General features: G+C 35.3%; 1 protein-coding gene across 2 annotated transcripts; it reads left to right on the forward strand.

Moving 5' to 3' along the window:
- Window positions 1-9,536, forward strand: LOC123699504 (retinol dehydrogenase 13-like). Of its 2 annotated transcripts, none has more exons than XM_045646462.1 (8): window positions 1-51; window positions 5,938-6,012; window positions 6,207-6,333; window positions 6,548-6,684; window positions 7,041-7,197; window positions 7,995-8,163; window positions 8,517-8,721; window positions 9,289-9,536. In XM_045646462.1, the coding sequence occupies exons 2-8, from the start codon at window positions 5,939-5,941 to the stop codon at window positions 9,419-9,421; spliced, it is 1,002 nt and encodes a 333-aa protein (XP_045502418.1). In that variant the 5' UTR covers window positions 1-51; window position 5,938; the 3' UTR covers window positions 9,422-9,536. The 2 variants fall into 2 exon arrangements, with proteins under 2 accessions (XP_045502418.1, XP_045502417.1); XM_045646461.1 differs by lacking the exon at window positions 1-51 and adding an exon at window positions 76-357.
- The last annotated feature ends 1,276 nt before the right edge of the window (window positions 9,537-10,812 follow it).

A 10,812-nucleotide genomic window follows, 5' to 3' on the forward strand; every position in this document is an offset into this window, starting at 1 on the left:
CTGTTCATCTGCTGGGAGCTGGCCACATTCTCGCTGTCTCCGATTCAGCAAGTATGTTAATGTCATTTTTTTATTTATTGTATTAATAAATCGGCAGTTATCTAGCGCGCGTTAACGTATTTTATAATAATTTGAATATTAAATATCAGTTATATACGTCTAACAATAACGATGAGGGTGACGCACAGTTATAACCTAATCGTTTGCATAACGTAACATCGAAAGGTTCCCGATGGTCAAGAAGACGATGGTTCTGAGTACGGAGTGGGCGCAGGTTGAAGTGGTTGAGTTAACGAATGACGGCAACGGTCTCGGCTTCAACTTGGTGGGCGGTCGGAGCACCGGCGTCGTGATAAAGTACGTGCTACCCGGTGGGATCGCTGATAAGGATGGTCGGCTTCAGAGCGGCGATCATGTATTACAAGTTGGTTCAGTGAACTTACGAGGCTTCACATCTGAGCAAGTGGCTGCTGTACTTCGTCAAGCTGGACCCACAGTACGGTTATTAGTCGCGCGACCTGCCGACCCTGCCACCGCTTTACGAGCTCCGATTCCTGGAACTGCGCTCGTCCCAACGAAACTTCTTGCTGATCCAGAGCTCTTGGATCGTCATTTAATTGAAACGGGTTATAGTGCAGTGTATGATTTGTCTCAGTGCTATAGTGAATACATAAATGGACAAAATGGTGAGGTAGAGAATGTTATAGCCGCAGTCAGTATTATCGGAGAGAATCCACAGCAACTAGCTAACCATCCAATCATAATTGATGCAGTGTCACCAGCTATCACTATCACAGAGCCAGTGGAGCTTCCAGTGTCACCTGAAGTGGAAACTGTTCATGTAGATTTAAATAAAAATGTGTATGGTCTGGGTATCACTGTAGCGGGCTATGTTTGTGAAAAGGAAGAATTATCAGGTATTTTTGTTAAAAGTATTATAGAAGGTAGCAGTGCGGAGCAAAGTGGAAAAATAAAAATTAACGATAGGATAATTGAAGTTGATGGTATATCATTAACTGAAAAGAGCAATCCTCAGGCTGTGGAGATATTAAGGAATACAGGGATATCTGTACATCTTGTTTTAGAAAGGTACTTAAGAGGTCCAAAGTTTGAGCATCTCCAACTGGCAATATTTAATGAGGATCGTCCTGCGTCACCTACACCCTCAACTACAACCCTCACATGGTTCCCAGTGCCTTCCCAAGCTGAAAACAGTGTAACAGAAATAGAACCAGAACCTGAATCAAATACAACAATAGATTCTAGTGTATTAGAAGTTGGTGAAGATAAAGAGCCCACACAGGAAGAGTTAGACAAGCGCCTTGATGAAATACTCAGTGTAGACACTGAAGAGATAAAGAAACGGTGGGAGACGGAAATCGGCCCAGAAAAGGAGATTTTAATAGCTGATGTTAATAAGCTATCAGGTTTGGGTATCAGTCTAGAAGGAACAGTAGATGTGGAAGGTGGTTTAGAAGTTCGTCCTCATCACTACATCCGTTCTGTACTTCCAGAGGGTCCAGTGGGACAACAAGGCACTTTTCTTGCCGGTGATGAGTTATTAGAAGTTAATGAATACAGGTTGCATGGTCTCACTCACACTGAAGTAGTCAATATATTGAAACAATTACCAAATCGCGTGCGTTTAGTTTGCGCACGTAGCAACGTGGACAGTGGCCCGAGACCAGTAATCAACTTGGCACAAGATAGAGAGGGCTTTGAAGCAAGAAAGATCATTTCTGGAAGCTTAAATAACTTAACAACACTTGTGAAAGCACAATCCGATACCTCCATAAACACATCTAGTACTGCAACATTAACAAACCAATCAGGCTTATCCAAGAAGTCGAAATCTCTTGAGTGTGTATCTGGACTGGCCATGTGGCAGAGTAGAGAAGATATAATAGAACTTTTTAAAGGCGATCAGGGCCTGGGTTTCTCCATCCTGGATTACCAAGACCCGACTGATCCAAATGGAACTGTGATAGTCGTTAGAAGCCTTGTTCCTGGTGGAGTGGCCGAGAAAAACGGTGAAATATCACCAGGAGACAGAGTGATGTCTGTTAACGGTGTGACTATTAAGAATGCAACGTTGGACCAAGCCGTGCAAGCTTTAAAAGGAGCACCAAGAGGGATGGTTCGTGTGGGCATAGCGAGGCCACTGCCTTCCCAAGAGCCGACTAAGTCAAAAAGTACAACAAACCTAATAGAAAAACCTAGTTAATCTCTGTAAAGAAATCCACTGTGGTAGAACTAGTCAAATAACCATATCTATTTTACGCTTAGCTAAGCATTTACCTTGCGTTTAGAACGCGTTAAGATCTGCTAGATTGTCATTATATATCACAAAACTCTGGAAGTACCAATATATTATAACTCAAAATCACTTTAAAGTTTATGAAAAATATTTATTTTCTAACTCATAATATTATTTTTTTTTCAATCTTATTTATTGTACTTTAAGGTCACAAGTTTAAGTGCTGAATTGATATATCAAAACAGAGCTAGATATCTATAATACAATAATAACCTACGCTTTATTAGGTATTTAATAATAATTCTAGGTCAAATTTAGGTCACTCATCCTTTTATAATGCACAATTTTAACGCATAATGTATAAAAGATTTACCTCTAGATATGTTTATGTAGATTTTAATACAATCTCTTACTTATAAAGAGTAATTAATTCATAGACATGGTAACAATAAATTTACTCTAGCATACATTTTGAATATCAGTTAAATTTCATTAAGAAGTGTCTTGACTCAAACTAAAATATATCTAGACGTAATAAATATTAAGTTGTACCAAACTACACTGAGAACACCACTTTGCATAAAGATAAAATCTAAAATGTTAAAAAATAGATTTTAAATGCTATTTTTTAATGAGTATAGGTATAGGCATTAGAAACTATGAGCTGAGTATTAAATATGCAATTATTGTTCTTTTATATCTCTGTTAGAAATTCAATTATTTTAGTTATTTTCTATATTTCTGTTGTATTTTTAAATAAATACATTTTAAGTGAATCATATATAAAATTTTAATAACTTATAAGATTTGGAATCCTATAAGATACTTACAATTTTATAAGGTGAAATCTTATTTGATAATTTCCAATAATAACTAACTATGTATTGTATTTTTATTCTTGTCCATTGTTTATTAATTATTCAAAGGATTTATTTCAACCGATTAGAACGATAATTGCATTTTAATGCTCAGTATTTACTAGAACCAACTACACACGACACTAGAACCAACCTTGTAGACATTAACCTAAGGGAGCAATTATATAACTTCTTTTAAATTTTACTAAGGATAATGTTATCCAACGAAATTTTAACTTTGTAAGTAATTTGGGCCTTATGGTGGTGGGGCCTAATCCCATGTTTGATTGAAATATTTATATATTAATTCATATGTAACAGTATGTTTGGGACCCTTAACTAACTTTCTGAAGAAAGGGTTATGTTCCTAGTGGTATTCTCGACTTGCATAGTTTGTGTGTGAGATTTTAAATGGTTGAAAAGTTTTTGTCAAAATTAAATTTTTAATTAAAGAGTCAGTTATGAGTAAGGGCCCAGATGTGAAAAGCTTTCAAACATACAATTTAAGAAATCTTGTTTGTGATTTTAATAACTCAGCCCCCGGAATCACAGACACAATAGAAAATCTATTGTGTTGTGGCCCGTGGGCACAATGGGTTAAACTCTTGTTCATGTATTGGGATGAGATAACTCAAACAAAGAAAAACTGTCGAATACTGAACAACATACATAAAAAAGAGCGGGTGTGCCGAGCACACGTATCAGAAGTGAAACTCCTTTGGCAAGATTCAAAGATATCAAAATCGGACGGTATTGCCATGACGCGACCTTGAAATTTTACTCCCAACGCGCCTAAAGAAGTTTCACTGCAACAAAACGACAATACATTATTTGGTTCTATTTATAAACACAATGTAAAATGCCTTTATCATCACAATATACAATATAAAACTTCTGAATACTAGATACCATGCAGTCTATTACCAAATAAATATGTATTTTTGAAGTGAAATTTCGTTATCGGAGTTGGAAAAAAATTTAGAGTTACATTTTTTTGTTACCTACGCGTGACATTTTTCCGTTACGCGCCATCATTTTCTTATCCCTACCACGCGTGATTCGACGTATTTCTGTAAAGTTGCATATATAGTAAATTATTTTTTGAAAAATAAGGTCATAAAGAAGTTCCACTTCTTACGTGTGTACACTAGTACACGCACACATATTTGTTTTTAAGTGCTGTTATTTTACATTTCTGTTTAACATATCTGTCAGTTAAAATGAGCTCAATTGGTCGCAGTTCTAACTATCAGTTAAAATGGGGAATAATGTGTGAAAATATAAGTCAAATAGACTTTCAGGGCTATTACAAGCAAGTAATGAAACCGGCCATATGTATTGTACTTTGTAAATAATTTGCCCTCATCCCGATGTACTTTGTCGCCCACTCACACATGTGCATTTAACATGTAAAAAAATTGTGCACAAATCTTAGCGAGGCACATGTGATATTAAACAATTTATTTATAAGTATATATTGTATTATAAATTCCCAACATTGGACCTAAAACCAGATTGCATTTAAAATAAAGATCTGATAAATACTTTTTTATTTCAGACTGACTTCATAAAAGTTATGGTTTTGCACTTAGTTTTGCATTATTTTATTTGTGAGCTTCATGTCTGTAAATCCGCGCCAATAAATATAGAATTGCAACAGCGAATGCATGCCATCTCTTTTGCACCATGAAAATCACTTTAATGCTATCTCACTCCCACACATAAGGCATCGATGAGCGCTGATTTTAATAAAATATTTATTGGCGTTGCGTTTTGAACATGAACTAAAAAAATATCATATTTGAAATATTGAAAACTTAATGGATTATTCTTGCCAGGTTCCACTACATTATAGTGCCTATTGTAAAACTTGTAATTTTTTATCTTATAAAATATTTAAATGAACTGAAAGAAAATAGAGTAAATATGTGACATTTCTTTTTCCATCTGTTCATAAACATTTTTTTATACATAATATAAACTATATAATTGATGAGCTAATGTTTCATTTTTTTTTTTCAACTTTATAAATACAAATTATATTTATTTTACTATTATAACATAAACGATGAATATTCGCTTATTTGTATTTTCACACATTTCTACAGCGGAATTCAAAGGGTCGTCTAAATAATTTAGCGCGCACTGTAAATGTAAGATCACAAACCTTACAATAAAAATGTAAACATAAAACAGAAATATAAATATTTAAAATTACTTTATGACGTTTTTATTCTATTTGTAATATTCCTCGGCGTAATGATGAACATTTTCACCATTGCAAAAATACCTTTGCGGTTTGCCTTTATTTATAATGCTGCCTTCCTTGCTATGTGTGAAAACTAATTTGAAGTATGTAGTTACAAGAGGTACTATGTCTTTTCCGTACCTAAGAATTGGAAAAGGTTGACTGTAAATTCACTTGCAATACCTACTTAAAGTAGGTATTTAATACAGACATATGAATGGATCAAATGACTAATCCCAGGTGCTCTAACTACGAAGGTTGTAAGCCTGGGGTGAGGCAACATGGGTAAGTTGAAACAAAGTAAACTTTGAGCAGTAGGACCCTTCATTTTTATTCACATATCTGTTAAGTGACAAAACATGTTGTTAGTAACTACTTAGTTTCCAATATTTAGTTATATAAATATTACTATTTATGATGGCACATGATAAGAAATGCATTTATTTAAAAAATACTGATGGTAGAGATTTAATCCGAAAAAAAACACTTGCTGAAAGAATTATCAAAATCTGTTGTGTTTATAAATATAAAAGTAGAAAATCGAAACGACGGCTCTATCAATAATTTTTTTACAGGATGTGGATGCCCAACTTGCCCCTGACCATACTAACCGGAGTAGCAGCCGGCGCGGGCCTCCTCAGCTTATTCAAGTAAGTTTTTATTCTATTCTACGCGAACCTTATTTTTTTAAATAAGTATATTTGAACACTGAAGGACCAAAATTAATATGTCATGAACCCAATAATCTCGGTGTTATTTTTTTTCTGCATTTCTTAAATATCATTATTAATTAAAATAAACACCTATGTACTTATCTATTACATTAAAAAATTTTATAATTCAGAGACTTGTATGGGGGAAAAGCGTATACAAAGGAGGCATCTGCGGATGGAAAGACGATCATAGTCACAGGCGCGACGAGTGGAATCGGACAGGAAACCACGTGGGAGTTCGCTAAACGTGGTGCTAAGGTAAGAAATTTTCATAGCTTTTAAATGCAATTTGTTAGTAAACTTTGAAATCTAACGGCTTTAAAGTTTTTATATTGTAGATGTAGAAGAACCAGCAACGCATTCATAGGATTTTATTGTCACTAACAGTTAAAATTACTTCCGAAGTACGAATATTAAACTACCCCACTATTCTCATATTCAATAAATCTTGTAAATCCCCAAAACAAAACAGGTGTTCATGGCATGCCGTGACATGGTCAAGTGCGAGGAAGTAAGAAAGGACATAGTTCTGGAGACTGGCAATAAGTATGTGTACTGCCGGCCGTGTGATCTCGCTGATAATGCGTCAATCAGGAAGTTTGTGGAGAGGTAGGTGCTTTTTGAAATAAAAAGCTAATTTGTTCTGTTATGAAGCTTTTTGTTTTACATGATCGTGTGGAAATAGATAACCAAGTTTATGAAGTTTTTAAAGGTTTATTAACACCATATTTTTGGAAGTACCCTCAAAAATCTGTTCTATTTCTCCTTATGCTTGTACTCTCTCTGTTATTTATAAAACTATTTTAGTTTCCAATGAATTAAAGTTTTGCAGGGAATCTGTATTAGGCAATTGCTTTTCCAAGTTAATAAGTAATTCAATTAAAAGGCGGAAGAAATCGTAACTTATCAACTAACATCACAATAGGTCGCCTATGAAAATTTAGGTCAATATCTTAAATTTGTAGGTTCAAATCAGAAGAACCCCACGTGCACGTGCTAGTGAACAACGCGGCTGTAATGGAGCCCCCACAGCGGGTCACGCGCGACGGCTACGAGACCCAGCTGGGGGTCAATCACATGGGGCACTTCCTGCTCACCCACCTGCTCATGGACACGCTCGAGGTGGGTCAGGTCATGGAGCCTACGTGTTAGTGACTTGGGAGCATCATCATCATCAGCCCATATACGTTCCACTGCTGGGACACGGGCCTCCTATGAGGGTACAGGCCATAATCCACCACGCTGGATAAGTGTGGGTTGGCGGATTTCACATGTCGTCGAACTTTTGATTCTTCGTTTCGAGGTCTCACCCCTGAGCCATCATTGCACCTGACATGGGAGCATATCAAAAAGTATTGTATTGATTTGTCAAAAGACTTTTAGGAGATTCTTATTGCTGTTGAGGACCGCGACAAGACCACATTCTACTTACTTGGTCGTGGTAGTTTTCGTTTTATGAGTATGTAACGCTTTCAGTTTAATGAACGCGCCTGCTACTTAGCAAAGATTAGTAGATATGCTGTTAAGGGAGTTTTACCTTAGAATATTTGCGTATTTAGATGATATTATTGTTTCAAATGAATTTCCACGTATTTATATTGTTACACGTGTAAGACGCTGCCTTTAAGCAATAAAATAGTAATAATTTACCTTTGCTGTTTCCTCTTGTGCTGATTACGATGAGAGAACATATTTCCACATTATGAGGGACTATAAACAGTAGAACATGGCGAAAATAGTATTACAAAAATTTGATTAATAACATAAGATATTAATCTCTGTATAACCGTTTGTCTGGAAGAAATCGCTATTTAGCGATAAGGCCGCCGTTTGTTACAATATATCCTAGATTAAGTCTCAATGTGTAATTTTTTCAGAGCAATAAAGTATAAATAAATAAATATTAACTTTGTATCCAGGCATCAGTCCCCAGCCGAGTTATAGTGCTGACCTGCGTAGCGCACGCTCGCGGTGACATCAATAAGGAAGACCTGAACTTCTCCAAGCAGTATGATGCAGCAGCTGCTTATAATCAGAGCAAGCTGGCGAATGCGCTGTTCGCTAGAGAACTGGGGAGGAGGATGTTGGGTTTGTATTTAAAAAAAATCGGAAATTCCTTATAATATTTAGAGTTCTGACACATTCTTTAACATTGACAATATTATTTACAACTTTTCTTAGCCACATCTATTCCATCCACCCGATTTCCATTAAGCAAAACTTTTTAACTTCTTCTTTTAAAATCTTCCGAATATAAAAATAGCACAAACTAGCAAAAAGTGTCGTGACAACTTTTCGTAAGAATTTTTTCCGTCTAGCCCCCTTTCACAACGCGTGATAAGGAACTTCGTTCCAAAACTGACATAATAGTGGCAGGCATTCTTTTAAAAACTAGCTTTAAAACATTTAAATGAGTATATTTTTCTTATTAAACCCAACAGAAAAAGACATAGCAGTGATAGCAGTAGACCCAGGGTTCGCAGACACGGAACTATCCCGAAACCTGGCCATGCGCAAGAGCCTGACCCGCTTCGTGGTGTACCCGCTGTTCTGGCCCGTGATGAAGAAGCCCAGGGTTGCTGCGCAGACCGTGCTGCATGCTGCACTGGAACCAGCGCTGCAGAGGTGCAAGGGGGACTATTTTGTGTGAGTATTTTTATGTTGTAGTAGCCTAAGTTGTCTAGAGTTGACTTAATAGCCCAGGGTTGCTGCATTTTGCACTGGAAAAGAGGTTGCGAAAATGCTTTGAGTTGATATTGTGTGAGTTGGAGTGTTTTTGCTAGTTTAATTTATAGCTAAAGTACAAAAAATGCACTAAAATACGAATAAAGAACATTTCAACCTTCTTGAATCCGAAAGTCTTTGAAAACAGAAAAGCAAAAATTATCAGACAGTTTTTGGGAAATAGTGTCATTAAAAAATGTTAAAAGATCCTGTCTATACATTTCTAGCTAGAAAAATCTATATGATATAAAAATGTGTGCGCGTACACACGTAAGAGGTGAAACTTCTTTATGACCTTATTTTTCAAAAAATAATTTACTATATGCAACTTTACAGAAATACGTCGAATCACGCGTGGTAGGGATAAGAAAAAGATGGCGCGTAACAGAAAAAATCGTTACAAAAACTAATGAGACACCAAAAATATCCCCTGACTCTTCATCTAATAAAAATAAATTGAACCTATAAGAATCTATTTTTTCTTTACAGTGACATGAAACCAGCGGAACTATCAGAAAAGGCACAAGACTACGAGTTAGCGATGTGGCTGTGGAAGGTCAGCGAGCGTTGGACCAGACTATATGAACATAAGGCTGATTTACAGAAAATTATGGCGGAATAAATATATGAATTATATGAAAATATAGCTTTTAATGTAAAGTGTATGTTAAGTGCTCGCATTTAGTGTTCGTTGTTTAGTGCTTAGTGTATTTATTTAGAATAAATGTTTGATAAGATTTATGTGTCTCATTTTGTACCCTTCCCTTCCTTATTTCTTAATTTTAAATAGTAGAAATAATAAAACAATTCTACATAACATTAAATATACAATACATATTTGCTGACAAAAAACAGTAACAGAAATACTGAGATAACGTACGTAACAGATACGTAGTGTTTCGAGATTTCTTAAGGGCCGTTTAACCACTTAAACATATTTACACAATTACACATACAACTTAACGTACCGTAAATGGTGTTATTTTCAAAAGCATCATCTAACCAATTCAAAGATGGCCATAACTTTCAACACCTAACCATGACGACAAAAATGCATGAAAAGTAAAAACTCTAAACTCAAAGTCTAAACCACAAAACAATGACAATAGTTAAGCCAAAGAAAATTCTGTTAAATTGAGCTAGATCTACTACAAAAAGAGGCTTCAAACAAAAGATGGAACCGACCCCGAAAGTGCGTGTTCAATTTTGAATGATTGTGATGAGTAATTTTGAGCACACCGTGGCTTATAGCCAATAGCCATATAGCATGCAGAGTAGAAATATTTTGTATGTATGATTCCTCGTTCTTCGTGGTTTTTGGAAAAATAGGTATCAAAAGTTAGGGTGAAACTTAACGCGAATTTGCCGGGTATCACCGTATCAGTTGTGAACTTGAAGTCTTACCATTGAATTTCTCTCCGATTCTTAGTGAAGTTGAAAAAAATACATTTCATAAACCTTTCAAAGTGTAGCAACATGAATAATTTTTTTTTTTGTTATATTTGTCGGAATCTTGGGGAATGTTATATGGCGATAGCTCCGAAAAAATATGATGAATAAGAAGAAGAATTTTTTTTTCTCGCAGGAAACTAGTTGAGGTAATCGAGCTCGTTAGTTCTGTGTTAGGTTACTGAGTTTTATGATTAAGTTAGCGGTATTTCCGCTTAAATATTATATTGGATGCCGGTTGGTTGTGATATTATTCCAATGCAATTCTACCTATTTTTAATGTAGAAGAAAAGATTTATTACCGGTCGGCTCATTTAGTTTTTATAACAAACAACATCATTTATCAACGATAATTTCAGACATTATCCCAACATCAAGTTTTACAAGTTTTGTTGAATTTAAGTACCGATTGCCGAATGAAAATATGTACAAGTTTATTAATGATTTTATTTATCCTTAAATTTAAACAAAATCAGCTTATGAGCATCGTGTTCAAACATATATTAGTTAAAAATGGATATTTGAAAACTAGAATTCAGAAAGTCCAATTTGAAGAGTTTCAAG

The sequence above is a fragment of the Colias croceus genome, chromosome 18, assembly GCF_905220415.1.
Source record: "Colias croceus chromosome 18, ilColCroc2.1".
Lineage (NCBI taxonomy): Eukaryota > Metazoa > Arthropoda > Insecta > Lepidoptera > Pieridae > Colias > Colias croceus.